Consider the following 24647-nt stretch of genomic DNA (forward strand, 5'->3'; position numbering starts at 1 on the left):
TAAAATGGCAATCAAGATGGCTGGTATCGCCATGGCAATTTTCAGGCAGTGACAGTTAGTAACTATTTTCAAAATCGACATTAGTGTATGGACATTATTATTTAAACAGTTTACTAAAATTTACCCACAATATTTTAATAAGTAAGTATTCTTTATTTTATGAAGAAAAATAAAGTCATATATGTATCTGCTGGTGGAACGAATGGATATGTTACTAGTTACTAGTGATTTTGTTTTGTGAGGAAAATTATTTCTTGGCCTCAAGAGCGATTCCAAATAGGAATCTTCCTGATAAGCTTTCCTTTGAAAAATTACTTGTCCTCTTTCCTATTTCGCAGAATTGGTAGTGTAGTTTATAAAAAAAACCTATTAGGCAGAAACCTTGGTTGGAAGTGAAGAAATTGAATTTGCCGTAATTGACTCTTTTATAAAAAAATCATATATCTACAAGTTATCGTAAAATAAAACAAAGAACTACTTCTTCGTTTTTCTTGATAGAATAATAAATACATATTAATAAATATTATTTATTAAACTACTGTAGGTCAATTAAATAAAAGTAAACTGGTATAGATTTAAATAAAGTCTATAAACTAATGTCGATTTTGAAAACAGTTACTCACTGTCACTAGAAAATTGCCATGGCGATACCAGCCATCTTGATTGCCATTTTATTTAAAAATCGCTTTTTATTCAAAATCTGAGATATATAGGTATAGGAAGCCCTAATAGTTTGAAAGAGTATTTAAATATGCCTCGATTTATTTAAAAAAATACAGGGTGTTGCATTTGAAATAACAAAGTTTTTATGTAAAATAAATCCTTAAAATAGATCACCAATTATTCGATGACACTTTACTTCATATACAAACTAAAATATATAGGAAACTGAAATGATACCGTCTGTTGGAGAATTCAGTGCCGCCATGCATCGGGTCGTTACACAACTTATGATACAATTTTATTTTATTTTACAGGAAACTTTAAATTTTAACTACAGGTAACTATATTGTTTTGTCCACTCTAGCGCCATCTATTATCAATTTTTTGGAACGTAATTTATTTTTTTGTACAGAAATAGATGATTTTTCTTCTATTTCCTATTTTTTAATAAGAATAAGTTACTCTAAATGCGACATCGCTCCATTATATCGTATTGTTCTCAAACAAGTGACGTTGCATTTAGAATTCACTGATCCTCATCAAAAAATATGAAATAGATATAAAAAAACAGCTATAGTTAATAAAATAAAAATAATTAACTGGATATGTTTAGTAATAATTATGAGTAATAACTTTATTAAAAAAAAGTAAATAATACAAATTATACAATAAATAAAACTTCTTCTTCAGACGAAGGCTCGCACGGCACTGCATACTTAACTTGTTCATATAAATACAATAATAATAATAATAAATCAATACCCCATCGCGTTAAATAATATAAAATACAACTAACAAACTTATTCGAAGTGCGGCGAAAAAACGTGAATTGGATCAATGGTATGTATAAAAATGCAGACCCACGGATTAAAGCGAAGTAATGCGAAGAATCAAAATACATGCAATTAATCCAATGACATTTGCGCCGCGCCGGCGCTTGGCAAAAGTTTAAAGCATGAAGCGCACTTGAGCGAAGCGCGCCGAAGCCGAAGTCATGCGAAGCACTGTTTTTCGCACGCGATGGATAATTAAAGTTGTTTTAAGCTGACCTTTTTAATTTTAGAATTATGCGTAGAGAAATATTATCTATGTGACGATTTGACAAAAATTCTAGACATTCATAACATTAATATAAAAATGCCTTTTATTCTGCATTTTTTCTCAATTTTTACGGTGTTGTCTCGTCTCAATTCATTATGATAATTTAAGGATTCTCAACATAACTCTTTGTAGCTCTGTATAATCATAATGAATGTTTCATCATACTTGATCTCAGTAATTAAACTGAATTCACAGGTTGTACTATTCCTTTGCTATGCTTGAGATCTGAAACAAATAAATATGTATAATTATGTGACACATCAAAAAAACCTCGAGTATAGTTTATAGGATGAAAAAATTAAAAGTTGATGCCGTCGAAGTGCTCTAAAATCTCAACAGTAATTGGCTATGAACGTTTTATCTTAGTCTTTAAGTTAACACAGGCATTATTTTTCATAAGAAATAATTATGGTGTTTATATGCCTTTTAAAAATAAGCAGGATTCAAAAACCATTGTTGATAAAGCAAATTTACATTTTTGAGTAGTATGCTCCACTTATTATATTTTTTAATTCTTACCTAACTTGGGTGTAAACAACTGCCTGGGTTAAATTCTTAAAAGAAGTCTTACAAGAGACATATCTTACCTCACTCACAAAAACTGCATCATCTGCACTCTGGAAGATTCCTGATTTGGGTTATCTGATCTTTTCTCTAAAATGATAGATACAATTTAAAAAATCTAAAACGATAATTTTAATAAACCAAATTCAGTTTGGATTCGTAATACATATTAATATTTTTAATAAACTTTGGAATATCTAATAATTGAATCACTCTCTGCCAAATTAAAGTAGCCAGTGCCATAACTTGTTCATTTACAGCTCAATTAAAATATTTTTTTGTTATAAAGTTGACATGATATATGATATTTTTTTTAAAAATAATGTTCATCTTCATTACTGAATATTTTGCAACTTTAATTTGGTCCACGGTGTAGGTACCTACCTTTTTCAGTTACTGCTTTTATCTCAGGTAACAGTACATGTCTAATACCAACGAGAGAGTGGTCCACCAACAAGTTCTACAACAAATGTTTGTCTTCAAATACAGGGTTTGTACCTGGATTGACATCACTGGACACCAAATTACCAGTAGGTTGATCATCTAAAAGATTATTTTAATTTTATTAGAACAAAATATCTGAAAACGTTCTTTATTTAACTAAATGCATATACTTACCCATATGAACTGGTGTATATAAAAACTCAGTTGGAAGAGAATTAATCTCTAAACCTCTTTTTATTCCAGGTACGATCTTGATTACAAAAATGTAAATCACAAACTCTATAAATCTTTTAAATATCTTGCTGTGTTATATTTTCCATTTTAAGGTTTCGCACTTAATATCACTCTTGAAATAATGTAGGATCGTTCTTCGAGAATGTATGTTTTTTGAAAAACAAATCCATGCATGCCGGCATCGGAATATCATACTTATGAAAGGGTTTACGGCCTGATTCCATCATTGGTTTTTAATAAAAAGTTTAAACAATCACTAAAATTTCAGTAAAACTTTTTTCGATTTTTGACGGTGCATATTATTTGATTAAAACTCACTTGATTTGATTTGAAAAACGCTAAAAGTCATAATATTTTTCAAGTATTTTTCCCTCAAGCGCGACCGGTGGTTCGTCACAGAACTAATAAATTTGTGTATAACTGGTTGCGGTGAAAAAGTCCTTTCAAAGATCTCAATTTCAGTTTCCCATATATTTTAGTTTGTATATGCTTTACTTTTTTAAAATATACATCTACAAAAACCGTTGACGTTCTGTTAAAATGACATTATATCAAGTTAAACTTCATGTTATATTTCATTATTAAAAAGCCTCTAGAGGCTATCGCTTCTTTCATTATAATTTTGGCGTTATTAAAATTTATTCTGTGCCCTGTGTTCCATGAATGCTGACAAATCTTAGATTTGTGAAAATCTCCCTTTCTTAAATAATCTTTATGTTCTTTAATTCGAACATTTAAGGGTCTAGATGTTTCACCAATGTAAAATTTACGCATTCGCATTTGCATGGTATTTTATATATTACATTTTTTGATTGTTGTTCTGTATTTTAATACAATCTAATAAAAATAAATGTATTGCTCATGCATCTGTAGATGTTAATAATGTATGGCAATCTTTGATTTTAAAGAACATAACATAAATAAACATAACATACATAAAAATTAAAAATATCATGCATTAAGTTTGAGTTTTTTTGGTTTTACCTTATTAAGTAATTGTTATCAGGTAGGTAGTTATTGGTATTTTGAAGTTTAACTTGACATTTTAACAGAACGTCAACGGTTTTTGAAGACGTTTTAAAAAACGTCTGTTTTAAAAAACTAAAGCGTTCTTGAATAGTTGAATTTAAATATTTTAAACAGTTTTTTTCTTTATTCTTTGCATTTTTTTTGCTTCCGACGACGGAAAGAGATAAACTTTCCGAAACGTTAAGCATTTTTTTGTTCGTTAGGCAAATTTTCATATCTGTAAGCCTAACTTCTGACAAGTAGTTTCCATTTAGATTAACGCAGAACAAAAAATAACTATTTTATTTTGTAGATTTTCTTGCAGTGACGAAATGATGAATCCGCCACTTTTGGTATAGACATTTTTTCTCACCTTTCTTTCCCTTTTTGTTTTGTAGGTATGTTCAGCAAACTGCCAACTCCCCCGTGGACATGAGGGTGGGAATTCACACGGGAGCTGTTTTGGCGGGTGTATTGGGTCAGCGCCAATGGCAATTCGACGTCTATTCGAAAGATGTCGAACTGGCCAATAAAATGGAGAGTAGCGGTATGGCTGGGTATGTACGTTACATCTCTACAGTAAATTCCTATTTATCAATATTAAAGATTATAGGATTACGGAACAATCAATCTTCTATATAGGGTGTAAAAAAATAGTGTACCAAACTTTAGTGAGTAATACTAGAGATAAAAAATAAAACAAAAAGTTCCTATGAACATAATATGTCCTATGAATGAATCCTAATTATATATTAGAGCAATTAAAAAGGTAGATAAAAATAATATAAATATTTTGTTTATTTTTAAGAACATTGGTAAAACATTTTCCTTGATATTTCGAAGTCTTACGTATTAGGGTAGAGGGTAGTTTTTGACAAATACTATATTGTTTTATTAGAAGTAATAATGGCACTTTTCGTGGTGAGGCGGTACGAGCCGACAGGTTGACAGCCGAGACATACAATCGAGGCACAGAAAGTCATTTTTACTCCGAATAGAACATGTTATTTTTTTTCAAACGCCACAAATAATTTTTAAACAATTTCAAACAATCCAAACAATATAAAAAGATTTGTAAAGTCATAAAAAAGTCATACATTGTATCTAATTATATATCGAGAAACTATGGCTTGGTTTGGTTTGGTTTGACACTTTAAATAATATATCTTCGTACTTTTATGCTTAGGCCTAAAAGGGCTTTAGTTTTATGCCTAGATGTTAAAATGACTTTTTTATATTGTCAATCACGTCGCAAAAATTAATAATTTTGTGACGTTTGAAAAAAAATATTTTTGCTTAAATTAAAAAAAAATATTTTTTCTGTTTTCTTTCTTATAAATGTAATATCCTTGTATATGAATTTTTAAAGTAGCTCAACCTAAGACGTTTATGGATGTAAAGCACCAGATGGCGGGGCGTATTTCACAGTCTTTTACTAGAGAAAAATATTTTTTGTTACTCTGAATTTTGAAGCGGCCAATAAAAACAGAGAAAATAAAAATCGATCATTTTCGTACTGTGCCAATTGGTTACTAATCGACCAGATACTTTTTGTCTATTAGATATGCTATAAAAGCTGGTAATTATACAATTCGACCATTGTAAATACCCGACAAATTCCGCAAGGCCGACGAGGTCGATGTTTTTCACTGTTAAGAAAAAAAAATGTTTGTTTAGATAATTTTCGAGATATTTTTTCTTTCTGCATGCACATTTTAAAAGTATTTTATATTCTTTGTCCGCTTGATCTATTATACTGGTCGCACGTATCGATGTTTTATTTCTTGTAGTTTTAAAACATTTTCTTGTAGTTTTAAAACATTTTCTTGTTTCTTTGTAGTTGTAATGTAAAATTAGATTAATTTATTAAGTTTGATTATAATGTTTAGTGTAGACTACCAGAAGAAATTTAGTAGTGTTTTTATATTTTATTTTGAAGTTAAGTAGTAGGTGAAGGGGTAATTTGGTTAATTTTTCTTTATGTTTGATTAATTAATAAGTTTGATAATTTGTTTAGTGTAGAATATAGAAAAGTAGTTTGTGTAGTGTTCTTGTAAGAGATTATATTCATTTATTTTGTAGTTGAGTAGAAGGTGAAGGTATTTGGGTATTTTTTTCTTTTTGTTTTTCTTCTAATAATTATTGTAGTAGTTCTTTTAAATATTGTAATAGATACATTATAATCTTCCTTCTACTTTTCTGGTAGTTGAATATACGAAAAAAATCTGATCAAATTTATTTTAAATGAAATTAATCTAGTCTTATTAATTAATCAAATTAAACTAGTCAAATAATATTAATTGCAATCAATTATTAAAAAATATTAATTATTTTGGAAAATAACTTTTGAAATGGAGTATTATTGATAAATTGTTTAAAACATTATTTGTGGCGTTTGAAAAAAATAGCATGTTCTATTCGGAGTAAAAATGACTTTTGTGCTTCGGCTGTATGTCAAACCTACAGTCTCGCCACGAAAAGTGTCATTTTTACTCCTAATAAAACAATATACTAGAAAGTTTTATGGTTTAACGGGCGTTGTGAGTTAAAACATAATGATATTTTCAGTTTTTATAATTTTTGATCGAAAATAAACAGCGATGGCTATGAAATGAAGATCGCTGTCATTTTATATGTAAATTTATGTGGGAAATGTCGTCGATCGTCATTTCCCTGCCAACTGAAGGCCGTTTTTTTTTTCATATGGTACAAAGTTAAAGCAAACTTGATTCTGACCATGTTTTACGCTAAGAAAGATTTATTTCGTGTAATAAAGATTTAAATGGTGTATTAAGTACATAATATTTATTTGAATGTCAAATAATATTATTGAAACAAGTGCCAAGTTTTATTTTTAATTAAGAAAAAAATTAATCAAGAATGTATAAACGTTTTGTTTTCAAAAAAAAATTATCTTAAATTCGTAAAACCTCAATTTAGAATAAAATGATCGAAGAATGAAATAAAATTTTATAGCCCTGGGTCAAATCGAAATAAAGTAAGTGTATGTAACTTTTTTTAAATATTTATAATTACCAGTAATTAGCATTAATGTACCAACATATTGAAAATTGTTATTTCTTTGTTAAATACCGTTTAGAATCCTTAAAACAACAGCAAAAATAATCGAAAATCGACAATGAAATAATAGTTTTGTTTAAATTTCTTAATCAGCTGAGCCCTATTATAGTTCGCAAAAATCCGAGCTATATTATTACATTACTCTGAGGGAAATACCGCTAATAATCGATATTTTTGACTCCGCCCCTAATCACATGCTTCATTCCTTTAAAGCTTTACGATTTGTTCACCAGAGGCAGCACATTTTATCGAGAGGTTGACCAACTTTAAGAATATATAAACAAGGGTAATATGCTACCTATGTTGTCATATTATCGAGATACCTATTATGATTTTTAAGTAAAAATTAAAAAAAAAAATACCATTTTCTTTTTCGTAAAAAAACTCAGGCCTGTTTCTGACGTCGAAATATGCCACTTCAAAAAATATTTACATCTATTTAAGACACCCTGTATATTTCTTGGATCCCTCTCTCTTTTTATTAAAAAGAAATTTCGTGGTATTGTAGTATTAAAGGCAAGATCCGTTCTCGATAAGAAATTCAATTTCGAATGGAAAGGACATATTTTATACATCCAAACTGAATGTAAACTGCATCCCATACAAGTCAGGACGTATCGATATTTTCACTTAAATTTCTGAGAAGGAAAATTCAATTCTTTGCCTCCGTTTCTTGAAAACGTGAGCGCATCCGAACGCTCTTCAAACATTTTATTGCATCTAAAACCAGAGAATTGTCTTGTTGCCAATCAAGTAATATATAGTAAATTTTCTTCATTGACAAGAGAATAATGTTTACAGTCATTATTTGCTGTTTATATAAACTTTATTTTCTGAAATGTAAAGAAACGACTACCCATATCATTTCGCCTGTCAAGATTATATGTTTACAAATTATATTATAAATATAATTTGTAAACACGCAACACTAATATGAAAATAGTATCGCATGGTATAGTCTGTGAAACGAATAACTTTGAATTTGACAGTTCCCTCGGACTTTTCTAGTGTTAATTTTATTAGGTTAGCAACTTGCAGCCATGCTGATGCAATACCGTCTCTAATAGAACAGCCTCGGAGCGAGGTTTATGACGTCACTCCAGTTAGATACTACGGATTAATTATGTTGTAGAATACATGGAAAACATAATTATTCCTCGTATATGTAATTTTTTTGGATTATATTCGACACTATTTTTTTCATATGACACAACACTGATGAAGGCTATAAACGTTAGCTATAACCTTTTTTTTAAACCAAAAAAAAATAATGAAAAACCAAATGAAAACTTAATCAGCGTTTTTCCCGAACCTAAATCCGAAGAAAATCAAAAATTTTAGAATAATTTTACTGACGCCTTTTTTTCTATGATATTGTATTATTTGCAAATATAATTTTTCGAACATTGATGCTTGCAAAATATACATATAAATTTTGTGAATGCAAATAATAATACATCACTATTAGTAGATATTGAATGTTTTTTGTTGAATTAGATCGATTTTCAAACTCATAAAAAACTCAAACATAATTTAAAATATATTTTACATTTTACCCATTATCTATTCATTATTTGTATATTGTAAAACATTTGATGCATTTGTATGGTTCATAGTTTATTTGCCAAAGTATTTATTACTATAAATAGGTATATATATATATATATATATATATATATATATATATATATATATATATATATATATATATATATATATTGTATTTATTAACTGTATATTATGTATATTTCATGTAAACTATATCATTTTTAAAATACAAACCAAAAATACGAGGAAGAATTATGTTTTCCGTGTATTCTACAACATATTTATTAATCCGTGGTATCTAACTAGCGTGACGTCATAAATCTCGCTCCGAGGCTGTTCTATTAGGGTCGGCATTGGTCTGATATTTAGAAATTTCAAAGGCTGATGACATTTTACTTTTGTCAATTATGACATTTTGCGTTGATTTTTGCAAGAAGAGGAAGAACTGTCACCTGTTTTATTATTTTCCTTTTCTATTTCACGAAAGTAAAAAGAGTTACCTATCTGATTCGTTCAGGCACTCATTTTAAAGAATATCAGTAACATTTTGGATAGAGGGCTTTTATATTTGCCATGTTGGTAAAAAATAACGGTCAAAATTCAAAGTTATTCATTTTATAGACTATAATAATCATAAAATATCTTTTAAAAAAATCTTCTCTAAGAAAAAATCTCTATCTAGGAGGGTCCATATTTCCGCTACCACATTATCATTCCTGAATGGAGAATTCGAAGTGGAACCGGCATTCGGTGAAAAAAGAGATGAAACGCTGAGAATCGCCGGATTGAAGACCTATTTCATCGGGAAGGTGCTCAAACCGGTAAGGAAATCAATTAAAGGCTCTAGATTAGAGTTTCGAGTGGCCAAGCGAGCAGGGGCGGATAGAGGCATTTTTTTTTGGGGAGGCCCAAATAAAAAGTAATGAAGAATATGCTTTTTAGGGTGCCATTTTTAACCAAAAAGGCTCATATATATCATTTTTTATATATTTACCCCCCCTGTATAAGAGATATTTGCGAAAAACGGGTTCTACAGTATATCTCCGGATTGTTTTTACCACAGGAAAGACTTTTTTATTATTGACATTTTTAGAAAAATGCTTCTTTCATAAAAAATTTTGCTTATTCTAAAATAGTTAATCCCGTTTATATATACAGGGTGTTTCAAAACAAATGCGAAAAACTTTAAGGGATGATTCCTTGTTCAAAATAAAGGGTAGTTTTCTTTACAAACGTTGGGTCAAAAGTCAACCATTAGGGAGATATCGCGGTACAAAGATGGCGGAAAAGTAATGTTTTTATTTTTTATCTTGAAAACGAAAAGAGATAGACTAATGAAATTTTATGGAAGCATTACTGTTATGAAAACACACTTTCTGGTAATTTTTCACTTTTTAAAATGAGTGGAAAGGGTTGAAATAAACTACCCCTATCATTCTTGTTAACGAAATTTAAAGAAAAAATCTTATCAAACACATGCAAATGCTTTAATTTGATAGTTTAGTTTGTTAAGAAACTTTTACCTCTTGTGTTTTTTGATAAAACTCACCGATTGGAAATTAAAAAATAAAATGTAAAGCATTACATGTCAGGACAAAAAACATTTTTAGATTAAGAATCTAGTGATAATAACGATAATAATAATCATCTAGATAATAACGTATTGCAGTAGAGTAATGTCAATTAAAATAATATTAGAACATCCTAAAAGTAACAGCGGCGGACTAGATTTTTTCCTAAAAATTACAGCAGCCCACTAGATTCTTTATCAGAAAATGTTTTTTTTCCTGACATGTAATGCTTTACATTTTATTTTTTAATTTCAAATCGGTGAGTTTTATCAAAAAAATACAAAAGATAAAAAAGTTTCTAAACAAACTAAACTATCCAAATTAATTTTCTTGCATGTGTTTGATAAGATTTTTCTTTAAATTTCGTTAACAAGAATGATATTGATTAATGATTGTTTTATTTTCGAGTGGTATGCCCATTCCACTACATTTTCGTCTCCATTGGTCCAATGCTGCATCTAAGTAAATATTGAATAAAATTGGAGATAGACCACATCCTTGTCGGAGGCCCTTACTAATATTAAATGATGTTGTGAGTTCGGCTCCAATTTTAACTCGTGCTAGCGGGTTCTTGTAGGTTTTCTTTATTGCTTTTATTAGGGTAATATTTATTGGTGACCGGTCGAGTACGCGAAAAAGTTGTTTTATTGGGATAGAATCATACGCTTTGGTTAGGTCTACTCCCGTTTATACTTTTCCATACCGTTTTAAGAGAAAATTTAAAAAAAATGAAAATATGGTTGAATAGTCCTAAAAATGAAAAGTCGTTTCTATGATAATATAATTCCGATTGCATTCTTTGATAAATGGTTATTATTAACTTTGATTAAAGTCATATTTTTTGCTCTTGTTGAAGTATCACATTTTCAGATAACTTTTATCACCGTAGCATTAAATCGTATCCGCAGCATTAAACTAAATAAATTTTGTGCTTTTTAAATATTTTAAAACAGCAAAAAATATGACGTTTAAAAATTAAAATTCAATCAGTTACAATAGGTCTATTCGTTTTCCTGTTATTATCGATTCTGAATCGTCCTAGAACTCTCCAGCGCATGCGCAAATGAAATAATGTCTTCATATTTCCTTCTGCGCATACGCATCACAATTCTAGGACGGTTCAGAATCGGTAATAACAGGAAAACGAAAAAAAGCTAATGTATGAATGAAAACGAAATTTTATTACCATAGAAACACGTTTTGATTTTTAGGACTCTATTTTCATATTTTTCTTAATTTTCTCTAAAACGGTATGAAAATTTGGAAAAGTATAAACGGGATTAACCATTTTAGAACACGCAAAAATTTATGTGAAGAATGCATTTTTCTCAAAATGCCAATAATAAAAAATCCTATTGTAAAGGCAATCCGGGGATACATACTGCAAAAAAAAGTAATTGAAAATCGTTTTTCTAAAAAAATTATTTAGTTTTTTAGTGGTATTGTAGAAATATTTCTAAAGGCGGATTGTGACGACTCGTGTACTTGGCAAGTACGTCTATATTTTCGTACCCCCAGCAAGAATACTATCTTTGTAAACAATTTTTTTTGCAACAAGCTCGGCGCTTACGCGCCTTGGCGAGTGACAAATGATTGTGCAAAGAAAGCGCTTATACGACATGGCAAGTATATGAATAACCAATATTTGTACAAGTACACGAGTCGTGAGAATCCGTCTTAATAGGAAGTCTTAGTAAACTAATCGCGAATTCAAAAAATTGAGTATAAAAATTTTCCACAAACTCAACACACAAATTTTGCTCACCAATAGGCAGTTTCTACAACGTAATGTTTCGAAATGTAAAAAAATCCGATTACTTTTAAAGATATTTAGGATTTTTTTTTGGATTTTGTATTTATTTTCTTTAAATTTATTTGGAAGGAAATGACACAACAACAAACTAATCATTTTTATTTTTACTTTATGTTTCCACCACTGAATCTATTTTTTTCTAAACTAAAACTTCACGCAATTTTACAAATACTTATTTGTTTTTAAAAAATTGAGGAAAAAATGAAGCTGAACATAACCCAGCATTAAAAAAAACAAGTGATAAATGTTTGAGTAATTAAACAAACGTTTATGTTATGTTAAGTTCGTGTTCAGGTGTCCCAAATGTAAACAAATGCCCTTTTTTAATGCTGGTATGTTCCAGTTTAATCCGTTCCTGTTTTACCTCAGTTTACATTTAGTTTAACGAGGTTTTTATGTTTTTAAACCTCGATTTTTAATTATATCATTTAAAAAAACAACGTTTCAGATTATAGGGTGAATGAGAGTTTAATTGTGTGCATTGAATTGAAAGCTGATAATTCCCAACATACAGGGTGGCCCATCGAAAACGTTCCGCAAGGCATAACGGCCAGGGTAATTTTTTTTTCAGAACATTCAAAAACACGTCAATTTTGTTTGTGAGGGGGACAACTTTTGCCCCAAAAATCATTGCAAAATCTTCAACCCTTTAAGCGGGGGTGTTATCCCCCAATTTTTTTCAAATGGGAAGGGGGGTCAAGTGGTACCGCAATGAAAAGGGCTTTCTATTCTCTATACTTTCCCGCTTCATTTTTGAAAATCGGTCGAGTCATTCAGAAAATATGAAGGATTGAAATTTGAAAAGTTTATTTAAACATTTATCAGCTGGAGTAAATGGTAAGGATAAATTCCTTCGACCAATTTGCTGTTTTTTCTTATTATTTCTAGATGTTTACGCATTTTTTCACTTGCCACAAGGTTGAACGATCAGGTGCGGTAGTTGCTAGATAGCTGTTCTGTGACTTATGCGTTGAAGTTCTTCTCAATATCATTAAACTTTTTAACAATTATGGTGTATTCACTTGCAGAAAAAGGAAATAATCGAACTTTATTTTAAAAATAATGAATGTGGCAATCGGGTTGCGCAGATATTCAATGAACGCCATCCTGACAATCACTTTTATGGCAAAATTGTTCGCGAGTTAGTAGCAAAATTTCGCGAAACTGGTTCCGTTATGAATAAAAAGAGGCAGAGGGAAAATCCTGTAGTAAATGAAGCTATGGAGGTATTCGTATTGGGCCAAGTTGCCATGGATAGTACGCTGAGTACAAGAAAATTAGCCAATGAGACCGGCGTGAATCGTACAAGTGTCCAAAGGATATTAAAAAACACAAGTTCCACCCGTACAAAATTCAGTTGGTATAAGAACTCAACGAAGACGATTTTGATCGTCGCTTACAATTTTGTGAAACTATGAGTGAACGAGTAGCGAATGATAATAATTTACTATTTAATGTGTGTTTTTCGGATGAGTATACTTTTTTTTGAACGGTTTAGTTAATCGGCACAACTGTCGGTATTGGGCTGAGGACAACCCCAGGGATTTTCACGAGGTGCACACACAAAACCCTCAGAAATTGAACGTGTGGGCTTGTATTTTTGGAAATTCTATTGTAGGTCAGTTTAACGATAGTGAGAAGAACTTCAACGCACAGAACAGCTATCAAGAAAAGAGCGAATTGCATATTGAAAAAATGCGTAAACATCTAGAAATAATAAGAAAAAACCTCAAATTGGTCGAAGGGATTTATCCTTATCATTTACTCTGATAAATGTTTAAATAAACTTTTCAAATTTCAATGCTTCATATTTTCTCAATGACTGGACCCATTTTCAAAAACGAGGCGGGGAAATATAGAGAATAGAAAGCTCTTTTCATTGCGGCGCCACTTGACCCCCATTCCCATTTTAAAAAAGTTAGGGGATGACACCTTCGCTTAGAGGGTTGAAGATTTTACAATCATTTTTGAGGCAAAAGTTGTCCCCCTCAGAAACAAAATTGACGTGTTTTTGGTTTTTTTGAGAAAAAAACTATACCCTAGCCGTTATGCGTTGCGGAACGTTTTCGATGGGCCACCCTGTATAAATTACTAGAATTTATGTCTATGAATATACAGGGTGGTCCGAATTGTATTCCAGAAACTTCAGCAGCATATTCTACAGATAAAAATAAATAAAAAAGGTCTATAAATGTATGTCCTAAAATGCTTAGTTTCGGAAATACAGGGTGTAGAAGTTTCATTTTCATTTTGATTTTTTTCAAATAATTTTGTAAGTAAATAAAGAAAAATAAAGTAGGAGCTATATTGAGATCAAAATCAAATTTCTCATGTCAAAAATCTTCCAGGCACCAATTTTCATCCAAATATTAACGGTACTTCATAAATTATTTGGAAAATTTGAAATAAAAATGAAACTTCTACACCCTGTATCTCCGAAACTAAGCATTTCAGAACAGACATTTATACGAACTTTTTTACTTATTTTCATCTACAGGGTGTGCTGCCGAAGTTTCCGGAATACAGTTACTGTATAAATGGGTTTAGCTGGGGTTTATGATTAATAACGATGAGATTTTTAAAGCATTTTTTATGAGTGTAACGACTACAACAAGAAAAAGTATTATTCGATTTTACAACTTTATAATTTTAAGTTAACATGTTCTTAGGGTTCAATACATCAGAAGAAAAAAATAGAATCCTGATAGGATCACTCTGTTGTCTGTCCGTCTGTCTGTCTGTGAGGATACTTTATCTCGGGAACGCGTGGATATATCGAGTTGAAATTAAAACCATATATTCAGGTCTACACTCCCTCAAAGCTGTGAAAAAGTCAAGTTAACGTTAAAAAAAGATAAAGCCGCTGATGCCGCAAAAACGTACGTTTCGACACTCTCAAGTAAATCAAAATTCATAGGGTATATTCCGTTGACCTAGAACTATAAAAGTTGGCAAGTAATAGAGTCTTATCCTACAAGTATAGAAAAAAATCTTAAAACTCTGTATTTTTAATTGAATCACGAAAAAGCAAGGTCGTTATGCAAGGAACGGCGATCTAAATTTTGAATTGATTTAACCGTGTCATCTGGGGTATCGCATGAAGGGGCTTTATTGACACATGCTTAAACAGATTTTTAATAATATTTATGATTTTTTTTCCGTATTAATTTCAAATATTAAAATAACTGAAATCATTAAATTTATTCTAGTTTAAAAGTTTTAATTAATTTTACTTTGACAATGGTCATTTAAAATAAAGTTTTTAGCTAAACGTGATACTATTGTGGTTTTCTATTTTAGTTTGAACCGCCACAAAAGGAAGTACAAAATGGGGAAACTACCATTGTCCCAGATGCAGATAGCTGTGTTATATCCGAACTTAGAACAATAATAGACGATAAAAATGTAAGACCATTTAATATATAATTTTAGAAATACCATTTACTATACTTTAATTAATATAAAAACAGTGTAAAAATTATATTTTAATTTGAAGTTTCCTCTACCTAAGATTTAACAGCTATAGTAATAATTATTCATTATTATTACGATATATTATGCACATGATTTTTAAAACACCCTGTACAAACTGTATTGGGTATTTTTTAGGGTACAGAAATTGTTAGATCAAGAGAAGATTCGGCAGAGTTTAAATCAAGGTTAAGAAAAGAATTGGTAAGCCGTGATGGCCATATGTGAGTAATTTTATCATAATTTATGATATTATGATACACATATTATCTCTTTTTAAAATATATTATTTTAATACTACTTTTAATAATATTTTTGCATTTTTTTAGGGAACTAGCAAAAAATACCACATTTATTACCTTATCTTTTACGGACCCCCAAAAGGAAAAATCCTATTACAGACATATAGAGAGCTCTTCAAGTTTCATATTGATGATGTTTATAGTCGTTAGATTAGGAATAGGAATATGTGTTCTAGTAATTCTACCAAGGTAAAATCGTAGTTTTTAAGCATAGATGACTACTTTTTGATTTATTTTAGTGGCTTGTCCATAGATGTGACTTATCTTACAGAAAATGGATTGTTTTTTATGTTAGTAATAATGGCTATAATAGAAGAATTTCCAGGAGTTGTAAGTTTATTTCATACATTAAATTATATTTTATTAGTTCAAAATCTATATAATATATCATTTATTTTTTAGTCTAACTGCTGTAAAGCTTACAAAGAATCGATGATAGTGAGAATGATATTAGCCACACTTTGCGTATTAACACTTGGAGTGATAAATAGTCTAGACACTGTAAGTTCTTTTTCTTTCTATAATTTTTGGTTAACATGATTATGTATATCTTCAAAAAATCCTGTATGGGTATTTCGCCACTGAAAGAAAATCTACAAAATAAAATAGTAATTTTTTGTAAACACTGCTGCGTTAATCCAACGAAAACTACTTGCTAGCAGTTAAGTTTACAGATAAACAAATTTGCCTAACGAACAACATTTGCCTTTTTCTAATTATGTCAATAATATTTTTTTTTAAACAAAATACGATAAGCGGAAAAGGGGACCAAAAAACCCTACATATATGCTTATTCTCTGCATTAAGTTCATCAGACCGAAGGGAACAGCCATTCGACGACCGGTTTCGGAGATTTATCTCCATCGGCCGCTGGTTTTAATTTTGGCGGTAAGATCTGTGATTGTCACAGCTGCCGCTAGATGGCGTAGAGCGTCTAGGACTCGCCATAGTAGTACGTTTTGTGCTCAAATGGTATTCTCTGCTTTTCGTTGGTCAGATCGAGGATTACAGCAAAGTCGGCCTGACGATGGAGATAAATCTCCGAAACCGGTCGTCGAATGGCTGTTCCCTTCGGTCTGATGAACTTAATGCAGAGAATAAGCATATATGTAGGGTTTTTTGGTCCCTTTTTCCGCTTCTCGTATTTTGTTTATTTATATATACCCTACCAAAGCCTTCTTATCTCCATCTACAGTAACGTGGATGAAGCAAGCATGTTTGTCCAGTAGGCCGCTGGTTTTAATTTTGGCGGTACGATCTGTGACTGTCACAGCTGCCGCTAGATGGCGTAGAGCGTCTAGCACTCGCCATAGTAGTTTGTTTTGTACTCAAATGCTATTCTCTGCTTTTCGTTGGTCAGATCGAAGGTTACAGCAAAGTCGGCCTGACGATGTTGATAAATCTCCGAAACCGGTCGTCGAATGGCTGTTCCCTTCGGTCTGATGAACTTAATGCAGAGAATAAGCATATATGTAGAGTTTTTGGTCCATTTTTCCGCTTCTCGTATTTTGTTTATTTATATATATACCCTACCAAAGCCTTCTTAGCTCCATCTACGGTAACGTGGATGAAGTAAACATTTTTTTTTCTTTTGTAAAGAAAATCGCATTATAATTATTTTTTTCAAGAAAAAGACTAAACTAATTAGGCCATATTTTCTTTTCAAGATGTCTTGCATCGATCTTAAACCGCAGCCATCCAATTGCAGCATCGGCAGCAACGAGTTTGACATAAACGCCTTCTGTCTCTACCCCTCCTACTTCAGCTACTTTGCCGTTTTGATTTTAATAGCTTCGTCGCTCCCGGCATGTCTGCCATATCTCTGGAAAACGTTCCTGATGATAGCGGTGACCGCTGGCCAGTGCGGGGTCAACGTGTTTCTGGCAGGAAATAGTTTGGATTGCGAAGAGTTGAGGCAACACTGGACGAGGTACGTTAAGAGGTTAATGATATTATACTAAATAGATTTTTGACAAAATTCATATTATTATAATGCAAATACCATTCCAGCTACACTATTTAAAACTGAAGGACGGCTAGATCGACTTTATTGATAGTTAGTTGTAGAATGTGTTTAGACCTTAAAGATCTATTGTGTTCCCATTCCTTGAGTTATAACTCATCATACAGTCTCAGGGCTTTGAAAAAAGTTGGCAAAAGTTAAAAGTTAGTTAACTTTTTCTACTAAATGAAAATAGCTACTACTAACTTTGACGTTGTGAATACTTTTAGTGAAATTAGCAAAACAAATGTCAATTGAAACTAGTAATTTATTCCATTAATTTTGAGGTTCTGAATGAATATGAAAATTAAAGAAATATGTATTTTTTAACTTTATTAATAATTATTATCAGCACAGATTATACTTTGTTTTTTCTTTATTGTTTTTCGTGGTTCCGATTTTCGGAATCGGGCACTAGTTAGGTTACTAGTTTGCGCACATAGCACGCCCACTTATGGCCTCTAAAATTGTGCACAGCGCCTGACCGGCACAGTTATTAGAGAGATATCGGAAGACCGAATAGCGTCATGCAGGATTTACGCGTACCTTATCATGGTTACGATATGCGTGAGTCAATTTTTAACGCAACACCCGCTAACGTTACCGCCTGACGTAATTTGTGGATAAATTACACCAAGCGCTATTTCTAAATAACGTTTAAAAATTGCTTAAATGGGCATGTGCGGGTATTTGACAACCGGGGCCGGCCAGCGAGATCTTTTATTTTAGGTTATGTTTAATTGTTTTGAATTATTACTTTAGTTTTATTAGGTAATTTGATATTTAAGTAGCTGGGATTAGTTTTAATTAAATAAATATGGCGCAAAATATGAATTCCACCTTTTCCAATATTAAAGAACCTATAAAGAGGCTTAGGTTTACAGCAAATGACGACTTAGCCCTTCTAAGAGAATTTGTTGCTTGTTCCCTAAACCCACTGGTAGACGTTGAACAATAAAGCACTGGAAATAAGCACTTTAGCCCTTTAGTTTTAAAATACCTAGTAAACAAAACAATTTCAAAGTTTTAAATTCAAAGACTAAGCGGACGCGACGCGAACAGAATTCTTTCCGATCCGATAACTACTATAAATGAAGAGAGTTTATACCACCTCACGTAAAGGAAATAACACCTGGCCTTATTAACGTCCATGCACGCTATTTGGTTTAGCGATATCTCTCTATTACGCTGTTTATTGTTATTTTACGCGAGTTTATTTTTGCGCACAAGAAATTTTACTCGTTTGCACATCGTCATAAAAAACAATTTTCGTACCACGAATTAGGAATAAGATTTTTATCTGTATACTTATAGTATACCTAATCTGTGTTATTAGCTTAACGAACACAAAATATATATTTTGCAAAATATCATCCTCAAAAATTGGCTTTATTATTAGATTACTGCGTAGAATACAAAATATTATTTTATTTGGATAAAATTTAAAATGAAATTATATTGTTACATATATTCCAAATAAATAGATTTATTTTCGAAGCATAGAATATTTTGAATATTTTTTATTTTTAATATAATTAATCTAAAATAAAAAGAAAAATGTTGAAAATAAATTTTTATTCAATAATAGTTGCTTGAAAGCATACAATTTTATGTTGTTCTACTATATATAGAAATCTAACATTAGCATTAGTTTTGATTATTCAGTAATGTTTGTACTTTGTAATTATTATGAAATCGATAGTTTAAATATAGACTGAATGTGCATTACATTAATGCTTAAATCGGAGTTTAATTTGAAATAGAATTCAAATATAAAGTTGCTATGAAAATTATTATTTTTATTTTATTCAGGATTAACTAGCTATAAAATTGAAAAACATATATTTTGTTTTCAAACGCTAAAGTATTAGTTTTCTCTACGTGATTGAAATACAAAAATGTAATTTTAACGTTTTTTAAGGTATAAAAATAAAATACTTTTACGCCCAAGCACAAATGTACATTATTTAACTGACATAAAGTGTTCAAACGAATTTCAAATTCAACGAGTACAAGGTATTATATTTAATTTTTTTTATATTATTTACAATGTTTCAAATTATTTAAAAAATAATTAGTGGAGTAAAAATTACCCTTTTGTATCTTGCCTGTAATGTAAAACCTACAGACTCATCAATGTACCAATGCGCGAAACTAAAATTATTGGCATGTAAAACTTTAGGAGTAATGTTGGTATAATTTTATTCTATAATATTAGTGGAGTGCTTTAAGCCCTTATGAGATACAAACCTCGGAATTCATTTACTGTGAACGAATTTTTATAAAACTTTTTGCGTTGTATTTTTAATAAGATATATACAAAGTTTACCTATTTAAATTCGTTGCTTTCACTTTAGTATTTAAATAAACACACACATATACAAATGCATACATAAAAGGATCCCATACAGCACATCAAATCACATTTACGATGTGTTTACATTATTAGATGTAGACACAGGGTGACACAATTCCGCCGATGTAAATATGATACGTTTACAAATTGTAGTTCAACACGTATGCACAAAGGTTAAACGTCCGCCTCACAATGTAGTCACAGTATAGCATTTACGTATACACAAAGTAAGGGATACACAGTGTGCCGTAGGATACACAGTGCTTGTGTATTACGTTTAAACTCTGTTTACACATTGCAGTTGTGACTACTGCTTGTATACGTTTGTATTTTCCTTCATATATACATCTTGTGCTAGATAAAACTACTCCTTATGAACGAATTTAGGAAATAATACAAATTTTGATGCCTAACTTTTCGTTCTTTTTAAGAAATATTTATTCAATGATACCAATTATATCTTTTTAGAACGAAAATTAGGAAGGCAAAACTTTGTATTTTCCAAAAGTATCTCGATCGTAAGTTCAAAAGAAGTAGCCTTAAAATTGTTCCATTTTTGTTTTGTATTAAATGTACCATTTTTTTTTCATAATATGGATTAAGTGGGTAAAAATAAAATTCTTATATTTCTTTATATCATGGAACGCAATAGCGCAAATCACACAATAATAATAATTATTTACACTGCAGAAACCAGAAGTAAGAAAACACTGTAAAAGAACAGAGTACCTAATATAACAACATACTAAAATAGTAAACACTGGTATATCGCCACGATTTGGTGGACCTCGTTTAGTAATTTTTTTCTCTTCTTTTCCCTCCAAGCAGTTGGTTTGTTAGCATACTCATTCATCGAGATTAACAATCTCAGATTGATAATCTCACCCTTAAATTTTATATGAAACTGATTATTGAATATTAAACATACCTGTATATTGATCCATCAATAACTTACCGAATATCAGTGTAAGAAGTTCTTTGAAGTGTATAAATCTTTCTTTCTCTGGTCCATTTAGATTTTAATTATTTCCAAATTAAAAAAAAATGTATTGCAGAACTAACCTCTTTATCATTATACGAAAATATTTGGAGTTTTCATTAATTGGAGTCAAAATTTGGTAAATTGGGTATCGAGTAAGGGAAGAGTCGCTGCTATAATATTAATAATACTCTTAGGAAGGTGTAACAAAGTAATTAAAAACTTGTGCTTACCTTAAAGTTTCTTCTAAACTACACACAAACAGAACATTTATATAGAGCTTCCGAATGATAAAACAATAATGGCTGGTAACACATACCACTCCTAGAAAGGAGAAAGGAGAGAGAACACATAAGTTACACTTGGTCGGTATATTTACGCTGAGGGTATCCGCGCGTGCGCACACCTTTATTTCATGCTAGAATGTAGACACAACAGTACACTATTACAAAGTGTCTATATAGAAATTTATATTATATGTATACGTCACATTTTTACAAGATGTGTACTATAGGCACAACTATGATACGAAGTATCACACATACATATGACATATACATTGTATGTCTCATATACCGACGTCAGATTTCATCATTTTAATAATTATTTGTTACGTTACAAAAAACTCTTTAGAATCTTGAGTGCATACGGTATACAACTAGTAAACACTGTATCACACAATTCTATCAATATAAATCTGCGTGTATCTCATATGTATATGTTAGAACTAGATGAACACTTAGGTTCACTTTAACATATGTTGTTTCTCATGTGTCCCTTGTAGAAACGTAATTTCATTTGGACGTGCTATATGGGATGGCTCCGTTTTCCGGAAAAGCTCTGTATCAGGATTTCTATTTGAGATTTTCACTCCAAACCTTTTACAAAATATATGTTTAATGGTAGTTCACATTTCAAAAATATTTTTATAGATATACAGGGTGAGTCAAATATATATCATTTATTTATTCGAGTTTAGTGAATTTGCTATAAAATTCTGGTTCCAAAAATACCTTAATACCATAGAGTATATTAAATGGTCTTTGAATTATGACCACGTCAATATAGACGTCCAGAAACCTTCCTATGAGAACTTCTAATCGAGACGATCGACTTATTGTAAGTTTTTCGCTAAGAAACCGCCGTTTGCCGCTTTTCAAATTGATAATGAATTGCACTTAAGAACCATACATATTAACTAACGGACTACAAGAAGAAGATTAAATGAAGCAAATCTTATATCAAGAAGACCTGCTTCGGAACTAGAACTTACTAGATGTGTCGACTAGGCCCGAAAGCAAAGGCATGGTCTTAATGTAAAAATTACGAAAAGTGTTAGTGCCTTCTTTAGAACCGAATATTTCCAAGAAAAATAAAGCTAATGAGATGAACCAAAAAACAAACCATCGAGAAAGAACGATCGAGATGATAAAATAATTTTTAAATTTCTTGCTGTTTTAACATATTTCACAGGGTGTTTCAAATTTTCATCAAAAATATCAACATTTTGTTTTTCCTCGTATAGTTAACAGATGGGGAGTTTCATTTTTAATTTAGAAAAAGATACTAAGAAGTCAAATAATTTGGAAACACACTGCTTAAAAAATCATCAAAATCGGCCCATTAAAATAAAATATATATTTATATTAATATATTAACTTCTTTAAAATACATCAAAATTTTAAGGTGCCCATTTTTCGTGCCGGCGAATGAAACAAACCTTTATTTTTTTACTAGAATCCGAAAATCAATTAACATATAGGGTGTTCCATTACAAAAAAAACATAACTTTGATGTGTAACTTTTTTTGGGGACACCCTGTAGAACTCTACATAATTTTAGAAAATACTTTAAATTGACTTACATAAGCTCAGAAAATTTCACTTCAATACAAACTTTTGTTCTCCTTGCAAAAACCGCGTCGTATATAACGCGCCACCCTGTATAATTCGATTTCAATCAAAATTTCAATGATTAGAATATAAGCAGAATAGGTATAACTTATGCAGTAGATCTATTTATTTCAATAAATTTACGTAAAAAAAGAATTAAAAAAATCAAAATATTAAGAAGGAAATAATTAAGAATTTACTAAAATTACTAAAATAAAAAATTAAAAGCAACGAAAAAAAATGGGTAAACATTTTAGTATTTTATCTATAAAACACAATACAGAAGGTTTCACACTAATACATTGACAGTAATAGAATTCCGAGGTAAAAGTCTCTGGGCACTCCACTATACAGGGTGTTTCAAAACAAATGCAAAAAACTTCATGGGGTGATTCCTTGTTCAAAATAAAGGGTAGTTTGCTTCATAAACGTTGGGTCAAAAGTCAATCATTAGGGAGATATCGCGGTACAAAGATGGCGGAAAAATAATGTTTTTATTTTTTATCTTGAAAACGAAAAGAGATAGATTAATAAAATTTTATGGAAGCATTACTGTAATGAAAACACACTTTCTGGTAATTTTTTCACTTTTTTAAAATGAGTGAAAGGGGTTGAAATAAACTACCCCTATCATTCTTGTTAACGAAATTTAAAGAAAAATCTTATCAAACATACAAAAAAATTAATTTGGAAAGTTTGTTTAGAAACTTTTTTATCTCTTGTATTTTTTTGATAAAACTCACCGATTTGAAATTAAGCAATAAAATGTAAAGCATTACATGTCAGGAAAAAAAACATTTTCTGATAAAGAATCTAGCGGGCTGCTGTAATTTTTTAGGAAAAAATCTAGTCGGCCGCTGTTACTTTTTAGGATGTTCCTAATATTATTTTATTTGACATTACTCTACTGCAATACGATATTATCTAGATGATTATTATTATCGTTATTATCACTAGATTCTTAATCTAAAAATGTTCTTTGTCCTGATATGTAATGCTTTACATTTTATTTTTTTAATCTCAAATCGGTGAGTTTTATGAAAAGAACACAAGAGATAAGAAAGTTTCTAAACAAACTAAACTATCTAAATTAAAGCATTTGCATGTGTTTGATAAGATTTTTCTTTAAATTTCGTTAACAAGAATCCTTCCACTCATTTTAAAAAAGTAAAAAAATTACCTGAAAGTGTGTTTTCATAACAGTAATGCTTCCATAAAATTTCATTAGTCTATCTCTTTTCGTTTTCAAGATAAAAAATAAAAACATTATTTTTCCGCCATCTTTGTACCGCGATATCTCCCTAATGGTTGACTTTTGACCCAACGCTTATAAAGCAAACTACCCTTTATTTTGAACAAGGAATCACCCCCTAAAGTTTTTCGCATTTGTTTTGAAACACCCTGTATATAGACATCTAACATTAGCATTAGTTTTGATTATTCAGTAATGTTTGTACTTTGTAATTATTATGAAATCGATAGTTTAAATATAGACTGAATGTGCATTACATTAATGCTTAAATCGTAGTTTAATTTGAAATAGAATTCAAATATAAAGTTGCTATGAAAATTATTATTTTTATTTTATTCAGGATTAACTAGCTATAAAATTGAAAAA

The 24647-nt window shown here is 30.4% G+C and overlaps 1 protein-coding gene across 1 annotated transcript in view; it reads left to right on the forward strand.

The window, feature by feature from the left end:
- LOC115890718 (adenylate cyclase type 3) overlaps positions 1–24647 on the forward strand; it is a 118058-nt gene that overhangs the window by 85187 nt on the left and 8224 nt on the right. Inside the window, exons 8-15 of the mRNA XM_030911021.1 lie at positions 4413–4571; positions 9326–9464; positions 15328–15432; positions 15637–15722; positions 15828–15989; positions 16040–16130; positions 16203–16301; positions 17468–17730. Of these exons, the coding sequence (XP_030766881.1) occupies positions 4413–4571; positions 9326–9464; positions 15328–15432; positions 15637–15722; positions 15828–15989; positions 16040–16130; positions 16203–16301; positions 17468–17730 (1104 nt within the window). The remainder of the gene's footprint in view (positions 1–4412; positions 4572–9325; positions 9465–15327; positions 15433–15636; positions 15723–15827; positions 15990–16039; positions 16131–16202; positions 16302–17467; positions 17731–24647) is intronic.

The sequence above is a fragment of the Sitophilus oryzae genome, unplaced genomic scaffold, assembly GCF_002938485.1.
Source record: "Sitophilus oryzae breed Bouriz unplaced genomic scaffold, Soryzae_2.0 scaffold_908_pilon_pilon, whole genome shotgun sequence".
Classification (NCBI taxonomy): domain Eukaryota; kingdom Metazoa; phylum Arthropoda; class Insecta; order Coleoptera; family Curculionidae; genus Sitophilus; species Sitophilus oryzae.